The sequence below is a fragment of the Bubalus kerabau genome, chromosome 23 (genome assembly GCF_029407905.1).
Source record: "Bubalus kerabau isolate K-KA32 ecotype Philippines breed swamp buffalo chromosome 23, PCC_UOA_SB_1v2, whole genome shotgun sequence".
NCBI lineage: Eukaryota > Metazoa > Chordata > Mammalia > Artiodactyla > Bovidae > Bubalus > Bubalus kerabau.
The window spans coordinates 10,696,596-10,723,022 of NC_073646.1; the positions used below are offsets into that span (position 1 = coordinate 10,696,596).

The 26,427-nt window shown below is 51.6% G+C and overlaps 1 protein-coding gene across 6 annotated transcripts in view; it reads left to right on the forward strand.

The window, feature by feature from the left end:
- The window catches only part of CLEC16A (C-type lectin domain containing 16A), a 231,838-nt gene that overhangs the window by 85,717 nt on the left and 119,694 nt on the right, over positions 1–26,427 (forward strand). For all 6 annotated transcript variants that reach the window (XM_055562157.1, XM_055562154.1, XM_055562155.1 and 3 more), the window contains 5 exons: positions 10,671–10,793; positions 14,075–14,184; positions 14,975–15,019; positions 18,894–18,944; positions 22,470–22,598. In XM_055562157.1, the coding sequence (XP_055418132.1) occupies positions 10,671–10,793; positions 14,075–14,184; positions 14,975–15,019; positions 18,894–18,944; positions 22,470–22,598 (458 nt within the window). The remainder of the gene's footprint in view (positions 1–10,670; positions 10,794–14,074; positions 14,185–14,974; positions 15,020–18,893; positions 18,945–22,469; positions 22,599–26,427) is intronic.

The window sequence follows — 26,427 nt, forward strand, 5'->3', positions numbered from 1 at the left end:
CCCTAACCTCATCACACTTCCTGCCATTTCTGGTTCAGTTGAATTTGCCAGCCAAGGTTGAAACTACCATGACCTTTAGCTCTTTCCCTCCTTTGATCCCAGCATTTAGTCATCAAGCGTTGTCATCTCTCCCTCTTTGGCCTGTCTGATCAGCAGAATGTAATTGAGCATAGTTCAGTGCCTGGGTCTAGGCTTGGTGCCGGTGGGAAGGACCAAGGGCAGGAGAGCAGGCGAGATCCTGAGTCTGTCTCTCCAGTAGCTTTAGCACAGCCTTCCGGAGGAGTTAACACATGGCCACTTCGTAATCCATCCTCCACAGCACTGCTGGGCAGGTCCTTGTAAGACTGTGCTGTCCATGTCCTTCCCCTGTTAAAAACCTTTGGGGCCTTTTTCTCTCCCTTCAACTCCAACCTCCAGTAACCTGCCATTCTGAGTACCTGGATTGCACCCACCATCCTAACTTGATCTGATTCCCCTGACTTCCCACTGCAGACGCTTGGCCCTGGCCCAGGATTCAGACTCTTAAGTAGCAATTAACTCTTTTCACAGAGATAAACTTGTAGTGACTGTCATGGTACTCTTCAATATTCTTTTGGTTATAAGCCCCGCAAACCACCTCACATTAACAAAAAGAATCTTATGGGAAGGTCCCTGGGACAGCTCATAAGATCCAAGAAGCTGCTGAAAAGCCAAGGAAAGGGCAGGAACCAACCAACTCTGGGGACTTAATGTAGATAGTGGTTTGGGTCCAGCAGATCTCGGGCAGGGAGTCTGTCTCCATTCCAGTTTCAGATTGGTGGGCAAGAGATCTGATTGTTGCAGGTTGGTGATGGGTCTAACTCGGGAGCAGTCAGTTGTGCCTGAGGGTGGGGTGGGTGGGGTCAGGGTCACATAGTGCAGAGCTGGCCCCAGGGTGTTTCAGCTCTGTGTCTTGGACTGTTCCCAGAGAAGGGAACTTCTCTGGAAGCTTGGCAGCCACCCCATCAGTGCCAACACACCTACCTGTTCTTGGCTAGGCTTCTACCTTCTTGTATCCGTCTGTGTCTTTTCCTGCTGTTTTATCTGCCCTGACATCACCACCTATTGAAATTATGCTTATCCTGGAAGTTTTCTCTGAGCCCTTCAGGTGATACTCACTGTGGGTTATTGTCCTCTAGTATGGCAGGCATGTTTTACACTTTGCTGGATGTGATTTGCTAAAACTTGGTGAAGAAGTTTTGCAGCTATGTTTCTGAGTGTTACTGGCCTATGGTCTCCCTGTAATTCTCTTGTTTTGTTTGCTTATGTTCACCTTATGGAATGAATGGGGAAATAGTCCCTCCTCCTGAATTTCCTGGACGAGTTTTTGTAGAGCTGGTCTATTTCTTCCTTTACTATTTGATGAAATTCACCAGTGAAGCCATCTGGGCTTGGAGTTTTCTTTGAGAAAAGGTTTTAAAGTACTCAATTTCCTTAGTAGATATAGAGCTATTAGAGCTTATTTATTTCTTCTACACAAGTTTTAGTAGCTTGTATCTTTCCAGGAATTTGTCATTTCATCTAAACTATTGAATTTACTGGCACAGACTTTTTCTTTTACTATGTTCCATTATTATTCTCTTAATGTCTGTTGTATCTGTAGTGATCCCTCCTTTCAATTCATGGTATTAATAGTTTAGGTCTTCATTTTTTTTTTTTTTCCTGATCAGTTTGGCTAGAAATTTATCAATTTTATATTAATTTTATTGGTACTCTCAAAGAACTTTCTTTTCGTTTCACTGACTTCTCTATGGTTTTTCTGTTTTATATTTTGTTAATGTTTGTTTTTTATTTTTGACCTTCAGCTGCTTACTTCAAATTTACTGTTTTTGTAGTTTCTTATGATGGAAATGTAGATCATTGATTACAAGATACAAATCATTACAAGATGAGCAACAAAAAAGTTTGCTCACATTATTCCTCTTTAGTCATATCCTCCCCATATCAGTCACTGATTTTTAAACCTTACTTTTTTGATAAAATGCGAGTTTAATGCTGTATATGTCTCTCTAAGCCCTGCTTTAGCTTCCTGCAATAAGTTTTGATATATGCAGTTTAATTTTTATTCAGTTTAAAATATTTTACAATTTCTCTTCCAATTTCTTTTTGTCTAAATTCTACCATCTGCAATTTCTCATCATGTTTCTGTTATTGATTTTTCTTTGGTTTGATTTTTAGGTTATATTTTCTTTTTTTCCCTTTTCATGCTTGGTATTTTTTGATTGGTTGACAGTTGACAGTTGGTATGAATTTTATGTTGTTGGATACTGAATTCTTTCTCCCTTTCAGTATTTTTGGGCTTTGTCCTGGGACATGGTGAGTTACTTGGAATCCATGAGCTCTTTCTTGAGGCTTGCTTTTAAGCCTTGGTAGTGCTAGTCCAGAATAGCCTTTAGTCTCAGGCTCATTTGGCCCCAGTATGGAGGCTGTCCGCTTCCGAGAACTCTACTTGATAAGCCATGATGAGGTGGCTCATCCTTGCAGGCTGGTGGAAATGTGAGTTCTTCTCAGCCCTGGGTGAGCTCCAGGGGTTGTTCCACCCTCCTTCTCCCGGTAGACCTTTGCCTTTCCTCACCTGCATGCCCCGGGGCAGAACTGAGCCGAAGCCTTGGAAGGAAGCCCCTGCAGGTCCCTGCGCCTCTCCCTTCTCTTCTCCTCTCTCCCATCAGTTCTAGTCACTTGCCTCTCTGAACTGCAGACTCTGCCTTCTCACCCCAGAGCGACCACGGGCTTCGTCCGGCTTCTGTGGGTCTGTGCTGAGGCCTGGAAGCTTTCCAGCCGGTGACCTGGCGCAAGCCCGGGCCCACTGCCTTTGTTCCTTCTCTCAGGTTCCCCTCCTGTGCTGCGCTGCCTTGTCCTGTGTGTCATAACCACTGTCTTACATAGTTTGCCAACTCTTCTAGTTGCTTGAGTGAGGTGGGTAAATCCAATCCCTCTTGTCCGGAAGCTGTAACATTTAAAGAAGAAAGTTTTATTGAGGTATAATTGATAAACAGTGAACTGTACATTTTTCAAGTGTGCAGTTTGATGAGCTTTGACACACGTGATCACCCATGAAACCATCACTGCGGTCAAGTCAGCGTACATGCCCATCACTCCAAACGTTCTCTCTGCCCCTTTGTCACCCCTCTCCCTAGGCAGCTCTGAATTGCTCCCTGTCATTATAGCTTAGTCTGCACTTTCTAGAATTTTATATAAATAAGATCATGCAATGTGTACTCTCTTTTTTGGTCTGACTTCTTTCAGTTTGCGTAATTATTTTGAGATTCGTTCATGTAGTTGTGTGCCTCAGTGGTTCCTTTCCTCTTGCTTTTGAGTAATATTCCCCTATGTGAATGTACCAGTTTGTTTACCTGTCCGTCTGTTAAAGGACATTTGGGTCATTTCCAGTTTTTGACCGTTACAAACAAATCTGCCACGAACATTGCAATATATGTCTCTGGACACGTATTTGCATTTTTTTTTCTTGGGTAAATACTGAGGAGTGAAATGACTGAATGATATGACAGGTGTGTGTGTGTTTGTTTTTCAGAGACTGCCATGCTGTCTTCCAAAGCAGCTGTGTGATCTTACCTCCCACCATCAGTGCACGAGTGTGCCATTGGCCTCATACCCTCACCAGTGGTTGGCACGGCCACCTTTTTATTTTTAGTCATTTTAATGGATACCTGTAGTGTTGTCTTTTTGTGATTTTAATTTCCATTTCCCTAACAACTAATGGGGCTTCACAGGTGGCGCTAGTGATAAAGAACCCACTTGCCAGTGTAGGAGACGTAAGAGACGCAGGTTCAATCCCTGGGTTGGGAAGATCCCCTGGAGGAGGGCATGGCAACCCACTCCAGTATTCCTGCTTGCAGAGAGAATCCCATGGACAGAGGAGCCTAGCAGGCTACAGTCCATGTGTACACAGACACAACTGAAGCAACTTAACACACAAACACACAAGCTTAATGATGTCAAACAGCTTTTTAAGGGCTGAGTCTACCATCTTCTTTGGTAAAGTATCTTTTCATATCCTTTGCCCATGTTTTAATGAATTGGCCACATTCTTACTGTTGAGTTTTGAGAGTTCTTTTTATCCTAGATACAAGTCCTTTATCAGGTGTGTGTTGCAAAGATTTCCTCCCAGTCTGTGGCTGGTCTTCTTTTCTTCACAATACCTTTAGAAGAGCAGAACTTAATTTCCATGAAGTTCCCACAGCACTTCTTTGAACTGCTTTTGCTCTGTATGTTTTCTCTCCCATTCTGGAACGACTGGGCCTCTGAAAGCAGAGGCCATGTCTCTCTTGACAGCCTCCTGCACTACACAGTACTGAGTACTCAGCTCAGCGCCTGGCACCCGGCCAGCGCTCTGCCCGCAGTTTCTGACTGACCGCCTCTGAACCGTGCGGCAGCTCCCCCGCGCCGCTCTCTTGCTGGCGACCCGTGCTCAGCGTCTCCACAGGGAAACTGCTGTTGGGGGGTGGGTGGGGGGTGCCCAGCTCCAGGGGGGCCGGGGGCACAAGGACAGACTTTTTATAGGGGGGCTGGCTTTGCTGACGGGCTTCCTTCCAGGAGCGCCAGCGTGTGCTGTGAAATGGAACAGCAGTGGCTTACACACCACCCTCCTTCCTTGATGTGGACGGAGAGATGATCCTGGTGAGGAGCCCACCTACCTCTCTTGGCATCTTCCTAAAAGAGTGGGACTCTATATTCGAGGGAATTTAATTCCTCCTTCCATTTCCTGCTAATGCTTTCCTTTTATTTACTCATTCACCCTTCTGACAAGTATTTCTGAAGCCATTCTTAGATGCCAGGCACTGTGGTTAATATTGAGAACCCAGTGGTGAAGCAAACAGAGATGTTCTTGGAGGCGAGTGTGGCTGCTGTGGAGGGAGCAAGGCAGGGTGGTGGAGTGAAGGCAGCGTGGCGGCTGTGATTTGCGAGTGTGGAGAAAGCCAAGGGTGCAGGGTCGCCTGCTTGGGTGGTCTGGGGAGGCTTCTCTGAGGAACAGACATCAGAGCTGAGGCCTGAGAATGGGAAAGAGCCAGCCCCACAAAGCTCTAGGGCAGGAATGCTCTGGGCAAAGGGAATGGCAGGTGCAAAGGCCCTGGGGTAGAAAAGAGCTTACAGGTTTGAGTAGCAGAAAGCAGTTCAAGGTGAGGCTGGCCAGGTGGGCAGGGACCAGATCATGGAAAATCTTAAAGGCTGGGAGAAGGAATTTAGGATTTATTCCAATTGCAGTGAGAAACACCTAGAGGATTTTTTAAGTAGAAGAGTGACATAGCAGATGGAAATTTTGGGGAGAGTACCCTGGCTGCTGGATGGAGAGTGAGTCAGTGGGGGGTGAGGGGTGAGCTGTGTGGGGGAAAGCTGGGAGGCTGGTTTGGAAGCTGTTGTGGTAGTCCAGGCAGGAATAATGTGGATTGAATTATGGCACGTTGGCTGTGGAGATGGAGACAACTGGAAGGTTTTAACGATATATTTTGGAGTTAGAGCCAGGACAAGCTCATGGTCTGGATGTGGGGGCTGAGTGAGAGGGACATGAGGGCAGCTGTGTGCAGCCATTCACTAAGATAGGGAGCTTTGTTTTGGGTGGGAGGGGGCACCACAGGAGGAATCTGGGTGCTGCCCAGGGCCCCGCCTCCTGCTGCTGTGTGACCAGTGGTAGCAAATCCAGAACCAGCAACGGTGGGCTCTCGAGCAGGTTTGGAGAGGAATCTGGGGTGTTAGTTCAGCACCCAGAGGCCCAGGTACCTGGGGCACCCCCAGGGGAAACTGCCTCGGTGGGGCCAGGGGACTGTACCTGGTTTCTGCTCCAGCCTGGCCTGGAGGCATATGGCTGCCTTTGGCGGGGGGTTTTTGGTGGCAGCTGGTTTCTGCTCCAGCCTGGCCTGGAGGCACATGGCTGCCTGTGGCGGGGGCTGTTTGGTGGCAGCTGGTTTCTGCTCCAGCCTGGCCTGGAGGCACATGGCTGCCTTTGGCGGGGGCTGTTTGGTGGCAGTGGGAGGGCTGGGTGTGTGGGTGGGTGATGTTTTGGTTAGGCAGCAGGTTAGCTGCACTTAACCTTCAGCCTCTCTTTTCCAGATCCATGCCCTCTCAGCAGGGCCCCTAATGAAATGGCCTCTTTCCGATAGATTTTTCATCATAGGACAGTTTTAACATAAAAGCAATGTTAATAAAAACTAAATGTTAGCTTAGGCCTTCCAGTAAATCATAATAGATTAGATGCTGCACCAAAATGAATATCGCACAGTGGAAAGGGTTGACTGGTTGGAGGGAGGCGCTCGTTGTGAGTCAGTAGGGCCAGTAATGAACTCTGGTTCCTGTCTGTAATAGCAGATTCAGTCCTCTGTCCTTTGTCAAGTCTGCAGGGCCCTGGCCCCAGGGGTCGGGGGGAGGGGGAGGGGATTTTTGCAGCTTTGTCTTTTTAAAGGTTCCCCCACTCTGCCCACCACCATTTATCATTGTTTAGAAGAAGGATCTTGGGCTTTCATCTTGCTGAGAGGTTGCTTGGAACAAGGATGAGAGGTATGAGAAAGGTTGAAAGATAATAGGAGGCTTTCGCCCTGCAGAAAACTGGCAAAATATCATTCTGGATCTCGACTCACACATAATCAGAACTGGAAGTACATTGGAAATCAGCCCAACATCTGGTTAGCTTTCGAAATAGTTGGTCTATAGTTTTCCAAAGCTGGCAATGCTTGTGTGACTCTAGCCAAGACAGAGAGAAAAGAGCTTTTTGACCGTGATTTTTACCTGGCATTGTTGTGCAGGTTTGTCTGCCCACTTCTTTTTATGTTACTTCGGCCTGGGTCTGTTCCACCCCTGTCCTGAATGGGGGCTTCCAGTGAGGAGAAAGAATCCAGAAGCCAGAACTCAAGGGAAAACTTAGGAGCTGGTCACTGACATCACTGAACCTCGCCCTTCCCTTCTCTTTGGGATTCTTTGAGTGAGTTAGCTGGGAGTTGGGCCCCGCCTGCCCCTAGCGCTGTGCTTGTTGGGTGGGAGCGATGGCAGGGGAGACTGTTCTGACTCACTGGCGAGCAGGCTCGCTCTGACCCGGCAGGGAGGGAGCGAGGAAGCGCGTGGTCTGCTGGAATCTGGACGTGCGAGCGCGGCTCCCCGGGCCACGTGAAGTGCATCTGGGTTTCTCTGGAATTTGTCTGTCACTCGGCACTTAAGGGCTGAATCAAATAGGACCATATGTTATCTACAGTGTTTATTTCAGTCAGAGGGAAATGACTAGCAAAGGAACTAGAGCCGGTTGGCAACAAAACCTGCTCTCAGTGACTGGAAACCTGTGTGTGTGTGTAAACCTGTGTGTGTGTGTGTGTGTGTGTGTCTGCCTGTCTATCCATTCATCTGTACACATGCTTGTTCCCTTTAACATGCATATCTTTGTCGTGTCATCAAGTGGACCTTGTTCACTCACAGCTGTCAGCCACTGTTTTATTAGGACCCAAAAGAATGTCTTAGAGACTGAGGTGGGAGAGAGAGAGAGGTGGGGAGGGAATAAGGCACCTGGCCCAGCAGGAACTTTGGGGAAAGATCAGAGATGCCCAGAGGGGCTGTTTACAAAGTTTTGTCACGTGTTGTGTGACGTGAGCCTGCTCTCTGCCTCATCTTGACTGATGGTAAAATCTACCACACAGAGAATGACTTGCCACATGGAGTCTGTTTGGGGGAAAGGGCCGGAAGTGGGAAGATCACCTTGAGTGGGGAGACAGAGACCACTCCAGAGTTGGCTGGAGCGCAAACACTTCATGTCACCAGCTAGCTGCCACCCGAGGGGTCCTGGCAGCCAAGCCTTGCCGGTCCCTCCTGCCAGGGTCTGCCACATCACTTCCTCCCACAGCCCCTGGCCCTGCTCTCCCTGAGCTCTGCCGCACTCCCTGCCCTGCCCCTGGGCCTGGCACGACCTGGTCGTCCCTGGGCTGCTCACCCTTCAGAATGAAGTCCAAGCTGCTCGTCCCCTGCGCTGCCCCCAGACAGCGCAGTGTGCCTTCTTTGGGCCTTCTGAAATAGCTCGACATTAACTTGGTTAGGTTGTTTTCCGATCTTTTCTTTCCTCTTACAACACAGCTGATACAGAACTCCATTAAGCCACATTCAAAGTAAAAATTCCCATCAGCACATGGTGATGCCAAGTCACCATTGAGCATGGGTCCTGACAGCAAGCCTGGGGTGCGCAGTTTCTGTGATCATTTCCATTGAACAAGGAGACTGAGGGTCAAGGAGGTTAACCATCAAAACAGAGTTCCTCTGGCAGCCTTCCATTCCGGCCCCGGTGTGGCAGGAGCCCAGGGGGAGAGGGAGCCGGGCAGGGAGGAGCGCTGCCTTGCGGGCGGGCGGTGGCTGTCGTCAGCCCAGAGCAGGCCCCTTGCACGCTGGTGCTGCTGGCGGCTCTCCAGGTGGGGGGTGCTGCCCCTACCCCATCTGGATCCTGTCCACCTGGGGAATTATCCTGGTTCTGACTGTTCCTCTAATGTGCTCTGTGACCCTGGGGACACGACTTATCCCTGGGCCTTAATTTCCTCCCTAAAGGAAGAGGGTGCATTGGAATCTGGTCCTCTGAAGCCTAGACATGTTGCAGTCCCCGGGGTTCCCCGCCTCCCAAAGAGTGGGGCTGAGGAAGGTCAGGATAACCTTGGCAGGTTTCTCTTCCTGTTGAGAGAAGATTTTGCCACAGATTTTCTCATTTTTGACAAATCCTAGGGGAGTCGGGGCAATAATGGGAAAGATAAAAATGGAACACATCCTGGAAATGCAAGAGCTGGTCCGAGTCTGGGTGTCACTGGCCCTGCCGGCTGCCCCCACGTTCCCCGAGGAACCAGCAACCAGTTCCGTCTGCCATCTTTGAAGTGGGATGGCAGATGGTGGGGTCACGGAGCTGGGTGATGCCCCGGACGGGCCAAGGAGCCATTTTTTTTTTTTCCGCAGAACCACTGACTGACAGTTTCCAGAGGGCCAGGAAGGAAAGAGTAGAGAGAGATTCACACGGTGTTGACATCTCTGGGGGAAAATTAAAAAACAACAAATGACAGAAAGATTTAGTCGATGTCCCTCCTGCCATTTAATAAACCAGAACGCTTCAGAGTTAAGACATTTAGCGTTAAGATGGGATACAGAACCAACAAATTCAATTTTCATCGCAATCAAATTTTTTTGACGAAGCCACGTCGGTGCGGTCATGAGAGAGGGAGCTGCCCACCTCCAGCCCTCGGGCCTCCCCTACTCGTGTTATCTCCTTGGCATGACATAGCCTCCGGTTCTGATCTGGAAGGAATTCAATAAAGCAAGATATATTGTTATGGTTTATTACGTCAACGTGTGAGCGTGGGAGTCACTTAGAATCCAGACGATCAGCTCTTCACTGCTATCCTCCGCTATTTTGTCAAGGTTCTAAATGAAGCGTCATGTGGGACTCAAGGGGCCGTATTTCAAGAGTTCCCAGAAGTGCCACCTTCCCCCCTTTTGTAGAATAACAGGAAAAGACGTGCTTCAGGCACAAACAGTCCTTCCCAGCTCCCCGAGCATGGAGCAAGTGAAAGGTTTGTTTCTGGGAGCTTTTCTGTGGGTGTAGTTTTCTTGCAGAGCCACGCTAGACAAGAGGCTTTGCATCACCTCTTGTCCCTCGCTCGGCCTGCCGATGTGGCCCCAGCGAGTTGTCCTATCACCCCGGCCCCCAGGTCCTGCTTTAGGAAAAGTGGCGCTGAGTTCAGTTAGATTGAGCGTGTCGTCTGCTTCCCACCTCCTCTTCCCGTCTTGTCTTTCACCTTTGAAACGCAGTTATTAATAGATTTCACTGGAAGAAAAGTGATCCCTCTGTGCCTTAAACACAGATCCACTCTGTCGGTTTTGTCCTATCTGCTGCGCCTTTCTGTGGTCGCCTTTCTGCCGCCTGTGTGCTCGCCCCTCGGGGGCCCAGCTCGCCAGTTTGGTGTTAAGAACTGGAGGTGCGATCGTCGGGCAGGACTGCAGGTTCCTTTGTGTCTGGTCTGTTCCCCCACGCCCGCTGTGGGACGTGTCTCACACAGCAGTGGCCTCGGGGGTTCGCAGACCAGCCCCAAAATGACAGTGAAGCCCAAGTTGCTCCTCTCCTACCCACTTCCCAACACCCTCCCTCCCAGTCGTGCCCAGAAGCACGTCGCCGGTCAGGCTAGTGTGCCCTCAGCAGCTATCGCGTACCTGCCCGTCGGCCTTTTTAACAGAGCGGGCCTTCGTGTACAGTGAGCAGCCAGTCCACACTGTTTGGCTGAAACATGAAAGCCTTGTTGCTGTCAGCATTGCAGCCATCCTGGTTTCCCGTTTATAAGTAGTGATGGAAACTGTATGCTTTAGGGGCTTCCCTGGGGGTCCAGTGCTTAGGACTCTGCACTTTCACTGCCAGGGGCCCGGGTTCAATCCCTGGTTGGAAAACTAAGGTCCCACAAGCTGCATGGTGGGGCTAAAACAGAAAGAAAGAAAATGCATGCTTTAATAATACATTTGCTTAAGTTCCAGTTACAGAAAACTCTAAGGTAAGTCATAGCACGGGCAGTACCTGGTCGTGGCAGCAGTCAGGAAGGTGGACGGTGGACAGCCAAGGCTGAGGCAGCTAAGTTCAAAGGGGCCTTCCGGGACAAGGTAAGGTGGCTGCGCTGACAGCCGGCCCCTTCTCTCTGTTCCAGGCATGGATCCTGAGAAACTCCAACGAATCCAGCTTCCAGTGCCCGCTGCGGCCGAGAAAACCACTTACAACCACCTCCTGGCTGAAAGACTCATCAGAATCATGAACAATGCGGCCCAGCCAGGTGCCCGGGTGTGCGGGTGGTTCCCGGGGGTGGGGGAGTTGCAGGGACCAAGCCCCACACCAGCCGCAGGAGCCCCGGCTTCCAGACCTGGCCGTGCCGGGAATCCAGGTGGAGCTCAGCCGCTCCCCTGCCGCACACACACCTGGGGCCACCCGGACCCTCCCGTCCAGCCTTGTCTTCATCCTGGGGTCTCCTCCTCTTCCCGTCCCCCGTGGTGTTTGTGCCAGACTCTCCCTCTCTTCTCCTCCCATACTCACTTCTGCTTTGGTCGGTGGTGCCAGTGTCTGCAGCCCTCCTCTCAGGGTGGCCGAGGCCACATTTAAGCATGAACATTTGAGCAGGAACTAGGCTGAGAGGGTGAGCGAAAGGAAAGGCTGGAAGGTGGGGTTGGGTGCTGTTGATAATACATGCCCGGTGTCAGCCTAGTTCTGAGGCCTTGGCCAGTGCCGACCTGCAGCCACAGCAAGGGCTGGGAAGAGCAGGTGGGATGAGGTAGAGCAGCAGTCCTCACCTGGGGGCAGCGTTGTCCCCAGGGGACAGTGTCCAGAGACGTTCCTGGTTGTCACAGCTTGGAGACAGGTGCTACTAGCATTCTGTAGGCAGAGGCCAGGGTGCTGCAGCCCCAGAACAAAGGATTGTCCGGCCCCAAATGTCGATGGTGCCACAGTTGAGAGACCCTGACTGCAAGGCAGGAAAAAAGATCATCAGGGTATGAGTGAGAGCCCAGGAAAGGGCCCGACGGAGATGCTGCCTGGTGGGGAGAGACCCACTGAGCTGAGGTAGCAGGAGCAGTCCAGGCGGTGGGCTCAGGAGGGCAGGGGGCCAGAAATGTAGTTGCAGGTGAGGGCCTCAGAAGTCAAGGGGAGTAGTGGTCAGAGCACAGCATGACTGCTGGGGAGTGACCGCAAGGGCTTGGAGAGCCAGGTCCACAGCCTAAAGGGTGATGTCAGGGTATCGGTAAACCCAACAGCTGTTTATTTAGCAGCTCCTGTATTCAGCCTCTGTGCGCAAGTGATGAGGGTGAGGAAGCAGGGGACACGTAGACTCTATCCTCTGTGAAGTCCCGACAGTCTGGGGCTCCATGTGGAGATGGGATCTAAGCCTCAGAGCAGGGTCAAGGCCAGAAGTAACTCTGTGGGGCCCATAGATCTTTTTAAAGTCACAGGAGAGGAGAGAGGCATATCTGGGAATGAGGCCAGGGCCACTACCCATCTCTGGAGGTGACATACAGGGGAGCCGGCTCTGGAGCCTGGCCCAGGCCCCATGTGGGGAGAAGAGGTCCCAGAGGAGGGTGTTTTGAATGACAAGAAAGATGTGGTCATTTGGGACCAAGGGACACTCGGTGGGGCCAGTTTCTGCTGAAGGTCCAGGTGGAGGAGGCAGAGCATGGTCCTGAGAATGGTGGCCCAGGGCCGTTTGGCAGGAGCGGCGGGAGCCAGATGTGGCGTGGTGACGGGGAGGCAGAGTGTGGCCTGGGTGCTGGGGAGGACCCTCCAGGGACGGGAGGGTCATCAGCCCTCCTGAGGACAGTATGTAGCGCCGCCTGGATTTCTGAAGAGAAGACACTGGGGTAGCTCAGAGGGACAATCTGGAAGCTTTGCTGGAGAGACAGACCCTTGGGAGGAATAGCCGGCAACTCGCCAGGAGCTCACAAAGGAAGAAGGGTCCTAGTGGAGCATCACGGTCTGCTTCCCCAGAGGCAGCAGGAGGGGTGTTTCTGACCTGGCCCACAGGGTGGCTGGGAGCCAGACTGTGCTCCAGAGAACACCAGCGCTCAGCGGAGGCCAGGCAGGCGGGTGCTGCTGGGCCAGGGCGGGCAGAGTGGCCCAGCCAAGACCGATCAGCCTCTGCCTGGCTGGGTTTGTATTGTGCTTCAGAAGGCCTAGTTTTTCTTGTATGTTACCTGCTCAGTTTTGGGCAAATGGATTTCTATTCTCATCTATCTTCCCCCTCTCCCCCCCAACCCCTGACACAGGAGGCATAAAGCAGGGCAGGGAGGTGTGCAGCCATGTGTCTGCCTTGAGTGTTTCCCCAGTGGCCCATCCTGGTCCCCATTGTTCCTGGAAAGCCCCCCTTTCCTGGCCCCTCCTATGCGAAGGCCCTTCCCCATTAAAGACCTGGGGGGAGTTTGCTGAGAACGGGATGCCCTTCAGTCAGGCGGTCACGGGTGCTTCCAGGGATGATGCCAGGTGTGGGTTTTGGCATCCAGAACACCTGAGTCCGCCATGGCCCACGTGAGTGAGGCTGGGAACCTGCCCCTTCCTGTCTCCAAACCTCAGCCTGCAGAGCACGCACTGCAGTGGGGCTTTAGAGAGGCTCCTTGAGGAGCCCGGCTCCCGGCTCATAGCAGGACAGCAGGCTGTGTTAGTCAAGACTCGGCTGCAGTTGACAGGAACCCAGCTCAGACTCACTGAGACGATACAAACAAGTCTGCTGGCCTGTGTGACTTCGAGTCTGCTGGGCTCTGGCTGGAGGCACAGTGGACCCGGGGCCCACACAGTGTTGGCAAGCTCATCTGCGGGCTCTGCAACCTTCTGTGTTGGCCAGTTAACTGCCTGCCTCTCCCGCCTCCCCTTTCTCTGTCAGGCTCTAGACTTGCTGTAAGAGAGACGCTGAGTGGTGGAAGGCAGGACTCGGGGCTTAGGTTGTAGAACACAGGAGTGTGAAAATGTGGGCATGGTGGCTGCTGTGGGGCCCATCACTGTCCCTGTCTGCAGCTCAGCACGGGGAGAGGGTCTGGAGCCCAGGGGTTCCAGCGAGTTGTGGAATTGAGCCTCACTGGCTGTGACTGGCTCCCTTGCTGGTCCCCTGTGCAGGCACTGTGACCAGGGGCCTGGATGGCCCCACCCAGCCTGGGGACTGTGCCCCCCACCCCGAGGCAGGGGGAGCAGGACTAGCCCCACCCACATCCCATGACCAAGAGTGGGGCTGGTGACTCTCCAAAGGAAAGAGGGGTTCTGGTCCCTGAAGGAGGGGAAGGACCACTGGACAAGCAAAGCGACCATAGACAGCCACTTTCTAGGTCTTTAGTAATCAGTTACCCATTTTTCCTGCCTCCCTGTCCCCCATAAGAGGGCTTGGGGAGCATTTGGTACAGGCGGTTTTGATGGGAACTTTCAACTGTAGTTGATTGGGAAGGGGATTAGCATGTGGCGGTTCCCTCTGTGTCCCCACGGGATGTAGGGGGCCTGTCGGCTGACCTGCTGATCTCCAAGTCAGGAAGGAAGGAGACTGACTGCACGTAAGGGTGTGGGCATGGCTAACCCGAGTGTGCCCTGCAGATGGCAAGATCCGCTTGGCGACGCTGGAGCTGAGCTGTCTGCTCCTCAAGCAGCAAGTCGTGACCAGCACGGGCTGCGTCATAAAGGACGTGCATTTGGCCTGCCTGGAGGTGAGGCCCGTTCCTGCCGCGCCAGGCCCACAGTGCGGGGAGGTCGCAGGGACACCCCTGCACCCGGGTCGTAGCTGGGCCCGGGTGTGCGAGGCACCAGCAGGAGGGAGACGGGCCACAGGCCCTTGCCGACCCCCGCCCACTTGTCCCCGTGGCCCTGCCCTTCCACTGGGATGGCCCCGAGCAGCCCACTTAATTAGCGAATTTTAGTAGTTTCTCTTGTAAGTGTTTGGCTCTGTATTTGTCTCCAGGATTTTTTTCTTTTTATATTTTGGAGGTTGTATTCATGTACAGACACATGTTTATTCATTTACGGTTTATCGTGCTACTGTGTACACTCATGTTTTAAATAGCATTTGTTGTTTTCCCTCTTATTTTTCATGTTTGTTTTAGAAAGCTTAGAAAAGTACAGAGGGGTGAAAAGTAACAATAGTTGATGCTTGGTGTGTGTCTTTCCAGCTGCACATATACCCTCACGCACGCGTTCACAAGCGAATTTTTCTGTTTAAAAGAGCGGAGTCATCACAGCCGTATTTTATTAATAGAACCCATTTCCCTCACAGAACTGCACGCCAACAGCTCTCCAAGCCATCAGGTTGAATCATTTGTCCTTCACCCAGTTTTATTTTGAGCTCCTTCTCCACCACCCCCATGAAGAACCACTTTATGGATTAAGATTACTAGCCCAGAGTCTGTCTTCTATAGACTCAGATTTCAGAATCTGTGGCCTGCCCCAACTCACTCACCTCCGTGAGACCTGCCCCCTCACGCCTTCCCTCTCTCTTAACAGGGAGCCCGAGAAGAAAGCGTGCACCTGGTGCGGCATTTCTATAAGGTAAATTGCCGGAGCTCGGGGACAGCAGTGTGTGTCGTAGAAACAGGACTGTCATGTCTTCAGTCCTTTCTTACAGCCTCTGGGTCCTGAGTAAAAATGTACCATTCTGTCTGCTCCGCCACAGTGGTCTCTGTGCTATTCTGCTCATGCTGTCTTATCAGCACAACTTTTGAGCACTCACCCCTAGTGTGGGATTGTTCATTTATCAATTATATATGAGTTTTTTTAATTTATGAATTTACATGTAAACCATCAATTATATACAGATACTCATACGACTAAATTATACATAGGAACTTTTGTGTTCGTGAATTATATGTGCTTACCATGGCAACTCACTCCAGTATTCTTGCCTGGAGAACCCCATGGACAGAAGAGCCTGGCAGGCCATGGGGTCCATGGGGTCAGAAAGAGTTGGACACAACTGAAGTGACTTAGCATGCACGCATGCATAGGTATAAAATTACTGAATTACATATGAATTTATAAACTGTATGCATGTGTATTGTTTATATATATGTACAGGCAGACCTCAGAGATACTTTGAATTTGATTCCAAACCACCACAAACAGCACATACCACAATAGAGTCAAGCAAATGTTTTGGTTTCCCATTGCTAATCAAAGTTATGCTTACACTGTACCGAAAGTGAGCGATAGCATGGCGTCTAAAAAATGTGTTTCTGTTGTTCGGTCGCTAAGTCGTGTCTGACTGTGATCCCATGAACAGCACACCAGGCTTCCCTGTCCTTCACTGTCTGCTGGAGTTTGTTCAGATTCATGTCCATTGAGTTGGTAATGCTATCGAACCATCTTATCCTCTGTCATCCCCTTCTCCTCCTGCCCTCAATGTTTCCCAGCGTCAGGGTCTTTTCTAATGAGTCGGCTCTTCACATGAGGTGGCCAAAGTATTGGAGCTTCAGCATCAGTCCTTCCACTGATTGAATTGAATATTCAGGGTTGATTGCCTTTGGCATTGTACATACCTTAATTAAAAATAATTTTATTGTTAGGATTTCCTCAATGGTCCAGTGTTTAAGAATCCACTTTCCAATGCAGAGGACAAGTATCTGATTCCTGGCTGGGGAACTAAGATTGAGTCTGCATAGCAGGGGACAGCTCGGCCTGCACGCCTCAGCTAAGGAAAGCTCAAGATACAGCAAAGACCTAATGCTGCCTTAAAAAGAAAACTTTATTGCTAAAACATGCTGTCCATTGGACGGCCAGCATTTGCCGCAGACCTTCAGTTTGTTTAGAAAAAATGCAGTATCTTTGAAACAGTAACTTCAGTTCAGTTCAGTCGCTCAGTCGTGTCCGACTCTTTGCGACCCCATGACTTGCAGCACGGCAGGCCTCCCTGTCCATCACCAACTCCCGGAGCTTGCTCAAACTCATGTCCATCGAGTCAGTGATGCCATCCAACCCTCTCATCCTCTGTTGTCCCCTTCTCCTCCTGCCTTCAAACTTTCCCAGCATCAGGGTCTTTTCCAGTGAATCAGTTCTTTGCATCAGGTGGCCAAAGTATTGGAGTTTCAGCTTCAGTAAAGCAAAGCTCAATAAAATGAATGTCCCTCTGTGCTGAGAAACCTCACACAGGCTCTAAACGTTTCTCATGAATTTAGTGAGAATTGATAAAGCGCCCCCATGACCTTCAGTATCTGGAAAATGTGTAGGTTCAGTTTCCAGGGGATTCACTTTAAGATACAGCCTTGTGGTGACTTTGTTTCCCTCTTTTCTTAAGGGTAAGGTAGGCTTAGGCAGGGCTCATCATTGTCAGTACTGGGTTCATCCATATGTCAGACAGCCCTGGTAGTTTTCTGATATTTTGGCCTCCGCATCAGCTCTCTCTGGATCCAGTGAGTGGCGGTTTTCCCTCGTAATCTGACTGATGAAGAAATCCTCCAGGAGGAGGAAAGGCGTCAGCACTGCCGTTTTCTCGTTCACTTGTGCTTTCGTTCACTGTACTCTCTTTAAACGGCTGTTAATTGTATACATAGATACCCGGAAGTCTTTTTCCTTGCAAGAAACTTTTTCAGCCACTGTCCATTACTGTCAGTGTTTGTTGAGATAAAACCAGGTCACATAATCTGGAAATGCCCCTTGTGGGGCTCAGATGACCCCCCAAAGCTGCAGCACTCTGGATGTGCTCAGAAGAGGGTAGTACCACAGTGGGCCCCGTGTTCCGGGGTGGAATCCCAGTCCCCCCAGACTGGCCCCAACCCCACTTGGGCTTGAAGTGAGGAGATGAGTCCTCAGCACAGTCATCTTTGACACTCCTTCCAGTGTAACTGAGCTTAGTCAGTCCTCCCCACCTTCCCCACAAAAGCTTCTGGATTGCAAAAAGCAGGAAGATACATAGGTAGGCATCTTCCCAGAGGATTTTTCTTTTTCAGTGACAAAAGGAGATCTGTATTTGAATCACACCTCCCTTCTCCCAGAACTTCCCTGGTGGCTCAGATGGTAAAGCGTCTGCCTACAATGCAGGAGACCTGGGTTCAATCCCTGGGTCAGGAAGATCTCCTGGAGAAGGAAATGGCAACCCACTCCAGTATTGTTGCCTGGAAAATCCCATGGAGGGAGGAGCCTGGTAGGTTACAGTCCATGGGGTTGCAAAGAGCGACTTCACTTCACTTCCCTTCCCTTCTCCCAACCCAGGTTTCTCTCTCTTTTATTCTCTAAGGTTTGTACCCTTAGTATATCAGGAGCTTATCGATATTTTCAAGGATAATTTCTGTGATTATTTTGTGGGTCTCATACCAAAGGGGCTTCCCTGGTGGCTCAGATCACCTGCCATGTAGGAGACTTGAGTTCGATCCCTGTGTCGAGAACATCCCCTGGAGAAGGGAATGGCTACCCGCTCTAGTATTGTTGCCTGGAGAATTCCATGGACAGAAGAGCCTAGCGGTACAGTCCATGGGGTCACAAAGAGTTGGACACGACTGAGCTACTAACATTTTCACTTTCACACCAAACAAGAACTTTCAAGTTTGCCGATAGTTTTGATAACTGGAAAAACATATAAAGGACCTATTGCTTTTCCCACCCCAACTGTGTGTGTGTGTGTGTGTGTGTGAGAGAGAGAGAGAGAGAGAGAAAGACTTAAGACACAGGCCAGACCAGTGCTAACAGCCCCTATCCTCCCGGGCTGCAGACCTGTCCAGGGTGATCATAATGACCTTGTGCATTAACTCATATCATCTTCACATTGACCTGCACGGACGGGGCCAGACACCCCATCTTGCAGTGAAACAGAGAGGCTCTGAGAGGAACAACTGAGATTGGCCCCTGGCCTATGAGTCTCAGGGCCGTTCCTCCCCACCACCCTGTTCTGGGGGGCCCTCAGGGCCACAGGCACTCTAAAGCCCCCAAAGGCACGCCTCAGAAACAAATGGAACAAGCCACGTAATGTTAGCCTTAAGCATATCTAATCATTCTCTTCCTTCCAGACGTGCGGAGCCTCTGTCAGCTTTAACATGACAGCTTAACCCACACTCTTATTTTCTCCAACCATTCTCAGCAAACCGATCATGTTAAATACCTGAAATGTTAACCATTTTTATATTTTAATTGTACATGAAGTGATTTTTGTTGTGGTGGTTACCTGACTGCCTCGACACTAGAAATCCATAATGACACATGCTTGGAGAAAAGGAGAAAACCGTTGAGGTGCAATTTGATATTTGGGCTTTCGTTCGAGGGTGTGTGTGTATGTGTGTGTGTGTGTTCACGTGTATATTTCACTTCCTGGTGGTTTATGAGAACTCGCTAATAAGAAACAGATGACCCAAAAGCCGCGAACTGGAGTTTATAATCCTTTGTTGTTTATGGAAAAAAAAAATATACATAATCTTCTTTTTCCTTCCTTTCTTTTTAGGGAGAAGAAATCTTTTTGGACATGTTTGAAGATGAGTACAGGAGCATGACGGTAAGTGAGGGGCCAGAAGGACTCGCGGCCAAGCTTGTCCTGCCAAACTGAGAGAGAACTCATCTAATTTGGGGCTTTTCTGTTCGAATGGCAGAGATGGGTGGGGAAAGGCATTGAAAACGGTGCCTTTTGATCCTCAGCAGTGAAATTTCAGATGACATTCACTCCTCCTAAGTTGGGCTGAGTCATAAGATGGGTTAGAAAGATTCACTTTGATATGAATAGTTTTTTTTAAAACTTTTAATTTTATACTGGATTATCACCAGTTAAGAATGCTATGATAGTTTCCGATGGACAGCAAAAGGACTCAGCCAGACATATACACGTATCCACTCTCCTCCACACGCCCCTCCCGTCCAGGCTGCGCATTACGTTGCGCAGAGTTCCCTGTGCTGTGCAGCAGGACTATGTTGGTTATCCATTTCAAGTGTAGCTGTGTTGACATGTCCATCCCAAGCTCCCTGACTGTCCCTTCCCCCCATCCTTCCCCGCTGGCAACCGTAAGTTTGTTCGCTAAGTCTGTGAGCCTGTTTCTGTTTGTAGATAAATCGATAGGCCTGGTTTTTGATTGTGGACTTAGTTGCACACGTGAAATCTCTTGATCTCCATGTCGACCTGATGTGAGTCACTGCCGCTATTACCCTGCTTTCGCCACTAAGGAAACGAGAGGCAGAGAGGTTGGGGTAGGTGCCCACAGCTGCCAGGCCATCACCTCCCAGTGCCCTGCCCTCCTGGCACAGTGCGATGCCACCTCCTTCTTCACCGTGCCATCAGAATGTTCCCTAGTGTGGCTCTTCTTGCACCTGCCGTGCCAGCCCACGGTCTCCCCGTCTCTGTCCAGCAGGCACAATCGTGAGAAAAGATAGTTGCGGAAGATTGAAGGTTGTGCTGTTCTGATCATCTCCCCAATACCTGCCCCTCAGTTAAGACTCAGTAACTCGGTGCTAAATGATTCTTTCCATGGACGTTTCTCACCAAAGAGTGAAGTGATTCAGGACGTTTACAATAAACCCAAGTGTTTAAAATGTCAACAAGAAAAAGACAGCATGTGCTGTGTGGCTCCCTGATGTGTCCCTGGGTGCCTGAACAGCTGGGCCCTCACCATATTCTTGCTCGCAGCATGTCTGAGGCCTCCCGGAGGCTTTTCAAGGAAGAGTGTAAGTTGGGATAATCACCAACAGAAAAGCCCCAGCAGCGCCCAGGCCTCCTCTTGGTGCTCTGCGAGGCACTCATGGGCGCCTCACACCTCTGATGGCCACACCCATCATCCCCTGCACCCTGGAAAGAGGGTCTCAGGCTCCTGCTCTTGGGACCATGAAGTGGAGCGGAGTGGAGTCAGTGCTCAGCTGCCATCTTTGTTACGCCCGTGATGTTCCCTTCCACAACATAACTCTCCAAAAGTTTGGCTTCTTGTATAAACAAGGCTTATGTGTCATTTGGCGATAGAGAAGGGCTTGGGCTCTGAAACCCTGACTCCATTTCTGCTTTTGCTATTTACTTACTGCAACCTCAGGAGGGTTGCTTAACATTCTGGGCCTCAACTTTTCCATCTGTAAAATGCGGCCCAAACCACAGGGCTTTCCAGGTTGTGAAATACCTAGGGACTGCCTCCTGTAGAGGTTCAGAACCATGAATATTCAAATATTTGGCTCTTCTCCCTCCCACCATAGGAGCTTCCTGCATTGTTTGTTTGTCTCAATTACATCTATTTTACATCTTGCACAATGCCTGACACTCTAGGGAATTAAAGGCTGACACGTGCCCAAAGTCAGCCATTAACCCAGACTTTAGGAAAGCAGCCCCTAAGCTCAAAGTGGGCCAGGCCCTTGGGTGCTGCCAAAGCTGGGCCTTCACTTCTGACCCTTCACTTTCCCCTGTCACCTCTTGCTTCATGCAGAGGGGAAATGGGCAGGAGTCCTAGAGGGGGTTTGCTGGGAGGCGGTGGAGAGCAGAGGGGTGGAGCAGAGGGAGCTGTGAGGGAGCCGCAGGAAGGCCGTGCCACGGGCACTCTGGGCGGGAGACAGGGCCTTGCCACCCGACTCTGGGATAAAGGGATAAAGGACTTGGGACGGTGGACCTCAGGCCTTTGGAGGAAGGCTTCATGAGTCCCAAAGAAGAAGGTGGTGAGCTAAGGGACTCCCTATTCTCCAGGTCTCTGGACCACTGAGCCATCTCCACAGTCCTGCCCTATTTAGTCGGCTTTATGTTACAGGAGGGGAGGAAGTGTGATATGACTAAAGCCCACTTTCTGAAAAAGGGAGACATAAAGAAGCTTATGATACTTAAAGGAGTAAAATTAATTCCATGAATATTGTGAAATGTCACTCCATTATGATGCCCGGAGTCTGTGTCCAGCAACACGTGTACATTAAGCAATCGGTACTGATACACTGGGGCTTCCCCGGTGGGTCAGGCAGACAGAATCCGCCTGCAGAGCATGAGACACCAGTTAGATCCCTGGGTCGGGAAGATTTCCTAGAGAAGGGAATGGCAACCCACTCCAGTATTCTTGCCTGGGAAATGGACAGAGGAGTCTGGTGGGTTATAGTCCATGGGGTTGCAAAGAATCAGACATGACTGAGTAATTAATGCTTTCACTTATGCAGCAAAGTTCCAGGAGGGGAGGTGATGTTAGCATGTGTCTTGGTAATCAGAGAAGGCTTCCTGGAAGCACCGTGGAAGGAGGCAGACACCTCTGCCCATGGCTGGCCCTGTGGTTGTGGGCGTGTGCCCTCCATCTGAACTCAGTGGTCCCCTCTGTAGTATAGGACAGCCACACAGGAGAGGGTGAGCCCTGCAGGGGCCTGGTGTGTAGTAGGTGCTTAATAAGTGACTTGGTTCTGTTCCCCCAGGTAAGAAGTTCAGGGAAGAGGAGGGAAGTGGGAATGCTGGTTCTGTGTGGGTCATAACCACATTGTGGGTCATAGTAGGTCTGGAGCCAGGCCTGAGTCCGTGTCTTGGTTCTGCCACCAGCCAGCCATGTGGGCCCGCAGCCGCTCCTCAGCTTCCCTGAGCCAAGTTCGGGAATCTCCCTGCTGGACAGGAGATGACACGCAGGGCCTTTAGCTCCCCGCCTGCCCGCACTCAGAACTCCCTGAACGGAAGTTGTGCCGCGCCACATGCTTCCATCACAGCTAGAAGCGCCAGGGCAGCAGGCGGGTGGCAGTCAGGCCCCGCACCGCAGGCAGACTACCCTAAGGGGACCGCCACGAAGGGGCAGGCCTCCTTCCTGAGGCCTGTCTCCCTGCTAAGGGGAGGGGAACTCGGGGTGAGAAAGCAGAGCTGTTCACAGCAGGGCAGCAGCTTCTCCAAGGTGTCTGAACTGTCACTGCACGTGCGTGAAAATCTGCAGCTTAGAAAACAGAAAGGCACATCTCTCCCATCTGGCTGCCTCGAGGCTTCACCTCAGGCTGCGTCAGGGCTGATGCTCCCTTGAATACGAGCACGTGGAGGTGAGAGGCCCGTGTCGCCTGCCCCGGCCCCTTCCTCCCTTCAGCGAGCCTCCCTCCACTGTCTGTCTTCCAGATGAAGCCCATGAACGTGGAATATCTCATGATGGACGCCTCCATCCTGCTGCCCCCGACGGGCACGCCGCTGACCGGCATCGACTTTGTGAAGCGACTGCCGTGTGGTGACGTGGAAAAGACCCGGCGGGTGAGTGGGCGTTGGCCTTGGCCTCTATTCTGGGCAGCCGTTCACCAGGAAGCACCCCCAGGACAGGAGATGGAGGGTCTCTGACCACATCCAGACCCACCTTCCAGCTCGCCCTCAGAGAGCCAGAGAGCAACCCCCAGCCCCACGCCCCCACCATCCACAAGGGCCTAGCTTTCCCACGAGCACTGCCTTTTGTCCGGGTGTTTGTTTTTTAATTTTGGCTGTGCCAGGTCTTTGTAGCACTCCGTGGGCTTCTCTCTGGTTGTAGCTAGAAGATTCAGTTGTTGCGGCACACGGGCTGAGTTGCTGTACGGCATGTGGGATCTTAGTTCCCTGACCAGGGATCGAACCGACGTCCCCTGCAGTGGAAGGCAGATTCTTAACCACTGGACCACCAAGGAAGTCCCTGCCGTTTGTTACAGCAGAGACTGAAAGCTGTTGGTGGCAGGCAGGCTGCCTTCACTGAGCGAAGCCGGCCCAGCCCCAGAGCTCTGAGAGAGGAAGCAGGGCCGGGCTCCTTTGAAGGAGCGTGGTGATGCAGAGCAGGTGAGGCTGCTGCAGAATCAGCCCTGAGAGGCCAGGACCCCTGTAGATGGCGTGGCGTTAAGTTATCTGAGGGATCTTGGGGCAAGACACACACAAATGCCGTTGTGATTATTTTGGGGCCTGCGGGAGAGGTGTGTGAAGAGGTTAGTTCTCAGAACCCAGCTGCCGTGTGCACTTCCGTTATCAGCACTTTTTTTCTGCAGCCGTCTCGCGGGGCTGTTCAGGGTACTTTATCTTCCTGGTCAGATCACAGTTTCTTTCTTAGAAAGCACCATAACCCTTTCCTAGAAAATCATTCCCTGGAGACGTGGAGGTGTGGATAAATTAGAGGAATCCATTGCCCTCATTGCTCCTGTTATCAGGCTGAGCCTTTCTCTGAGATAATCCAAGTGTACCCAGAGTGGAGGAAGTATTGTGACCTTTTTGAGAGGCGGGATTGACTCACTGGACCCACCTCAGAGTTTGCCTTGAAAGCCTGGCAGGGCGGGGCTGGGGCACAGAGGAAGTTGGACCTTGACTGAAGTCAGTCTGCATTCCTTGCTGTCTGCCCAGATCCACCGCCCTCTCCGCAGGGCCCACTCTCTCTCTGAGCCAGTGATGCCTGCCTCCCTCATGCTCCCAGACAGGTGTGCAGGCCCCGCGGCCAGGCACATGATTGCTTGTGGGTGGCAGCGTCTGCACTGGACATCCTTGGTGTTGGCTTTTATGGGGGGATTGGTTCCAACAAATGGGTGTCACTTCTGTACTCCTTATGGAGTGGGTACACTCACCCTGACCTTTGGTTGGTCTCAGAGATGCTTCCCAGCAGGATAACGGCAAAGACACATGCCCAGTCCAGCTCTTATGTCTCCAGGCCAGAGAGGACCCCGTCCCAGTTCTCCTTGGCCCCTGAACTAGAAGGTCCAGATGCTGTGAATGCGGGATCTGCTGCTCCGGGTCACATCCTGCCTTCCACATCCTAAGTCCATCAGGTTTTCTTAACAGTTATATGAGCACATAGCCTCTGTGACAAAGTGGATCATTCATACTAGTTCTTCTTAAGAATTTCCTCACATATTTCTACAACCACCCTAGGAGGTTGGCACTAGTATTATCCCCATCTTACAGAGGAGTAAACTGGGGCACGAAGAGGTCGAGTGCTTTGCTCAGGGTCCTCCAGCTGGTAAGTTGCAGAGCCAGGATTCAACCCAGGCAGTGTGGCCATTCTCACCCCCTCCCACTGCTGCCGTCATTGTATTTGTTAGTCCTACTCGGTGCTGGACACCAGGAAACACAGCCCCAGTCCTCAAGGAAAAGACTTAAAAGGGCAAGGATGGGAAAAGCAGCCCCAATCCATGCATGCTAAGTCCCTTCAGACGTGTCTGACTCTTTGCAACACTGTGGACTGTAGCCCACCAGCCTCCTCTGTCCATGGGATTCTCCAGGCAAGGATACTGGAGTCGTTTGCCATGCCCTCCTCCAGGGGATCTTCCCAACCCAGGGATCAAACCCACATCTTTTATGTCTCTTGATTTGGCAGGCGAGTTCCTTACCACTAGCGCCACCTGGGAAGCCTACACACATCCATGCTGCTGCTGCTAAGTCGCTTCAGTCATGTCCGACTCTGTGTGACCCTATAGACGGCAGCCCACCAGGCTCCCCTGTCCCTGGGATTCTCCAGGCAAGAACACTGGAGTGGGTTGCCATTTCCTTCTCCAATGCATGAAAGTGAAAAGTGAAAGACACACATCCATGGGTCAGGGCTATTTCTCCAGGAGCACAAGGTCCCTAATCCTACCTGGGGAGGGAGGCAAGCAGCACAGAGAGCTGCTCCTTGAGCTGGGCCTGTGGGGGAAGGGCTGGGCACTGCGGCGGGAGGGGTTGGGATGCACAGAGGCCCAGAGAGTTGTAGACCATTTCTGGAGCCCCTGTGGGGCCGGCTGTGTGGGAAGTGGTGGCGCTGGAGTGTTTGCAGGGGGCATGTCTCAGAGCCCTGGGAGGACAGCGAAGGCCTCGGCCTGGTTGGCTGGTCCTTGGATCTTGTCCTGCTGGCCTGGGGTGGATGCTGCTGGTCCATGGGAGAAATTCCAGGCTCAGGCCTACAGCAGAGGGCGGGGCTGCTTGGGCTTCCCGGTTCCTGCTTCTTCTGAGCTGCTGTCTCCTCACCCAGCCAGCAGCCACCGCTGCCTGCCCTGCCAGGGTCCTCGGGAGGACTCTGTGAAAGGCAGAAGCACAAGGCCAGTGGTGGTGCCTGAGGGTGGGGGTCTTCCTCCCTCATCCTCAAGATCCCAGGACTCTGCTGCCTCCATCCCTTGCCCCAGATGGGCTGCAGGGCTCACACTGCCAACGGAAGCACCAGAGCCCCTGCGGTCTCTCATGTGACCTTTGTCTGTCCAACGGGTTTATAAAGGCAGCTCTCAAGTCTGGTGTCCCTGGGTTTAGAGCCAGGATGAAGGTGACAGGATGAGATAAGAGGGCTGGCCACCTCAATGCAGAGCCATGGGCCCCAGAAGTTTCCCTCTGATTTCCAGGATCCACTTTTGAAGGGGAATTTTGACCTCTCACCTCAGCCCAGCCCCTGATGCCAGGCAGCTGTCTGGAGTCCTCCTGCAGCTTAGCCCCTCGGCCCATTTCAGACATCAGAACACAGCGGTGCGCTCCGAATGTGAGCTAGAGGAAGTGTATGGTTTAGCAAGCAATTGAAGACTTACGCGGTTTGTTTCAAGTCCTTTGCTCGTATCCAGAGAACATTCCATTTCGTCCTGTTGGATTCAGAGGTTTTCCTTCTTTTTTTTTTTTCCTGCCAAGTGTAGGCATTTCTAACTTTTAGGAGGCTGACGCTTTTCAGAAATACCACCCTTTATTTTCCTTAAGGACTTGTCAGAGAAGTTCAAACCACCCTTCATGGTGAATCATTCCTTTGTACGTTCATCAAAGAGCCACCGGACTCCTACTGTGTGCCAAGTGCTGCCCCGAGGGTGCAGGAGTGAGCGGGAAGGTGGCCCGCCCCTGGGCGTTCCCCGGCCTGCAGAGAGGCAAAGCTTACGCTCGGGCGAAACCGGGCTGCTGTGAGGGCTCTGAAGGACAGAGGGGCACCGCGTTAGCCTGAGTGACCAGCAGAAGCTTCCTGGCAGAGGTGACGTCTGAGCAGAGACCTGGGGACTGAGGAGGAGCCAGCCAGGCAAAGACATGAAGGAGACCCTTTCCAGACAGAGGGAGCAGAGACTGCAAAGGCCCGAGATGAGGAAGAGTAAAGAGTGTCCAAGGTGTGGGGTGACTGGAGTGAAGCGAATGAAGCAGACAG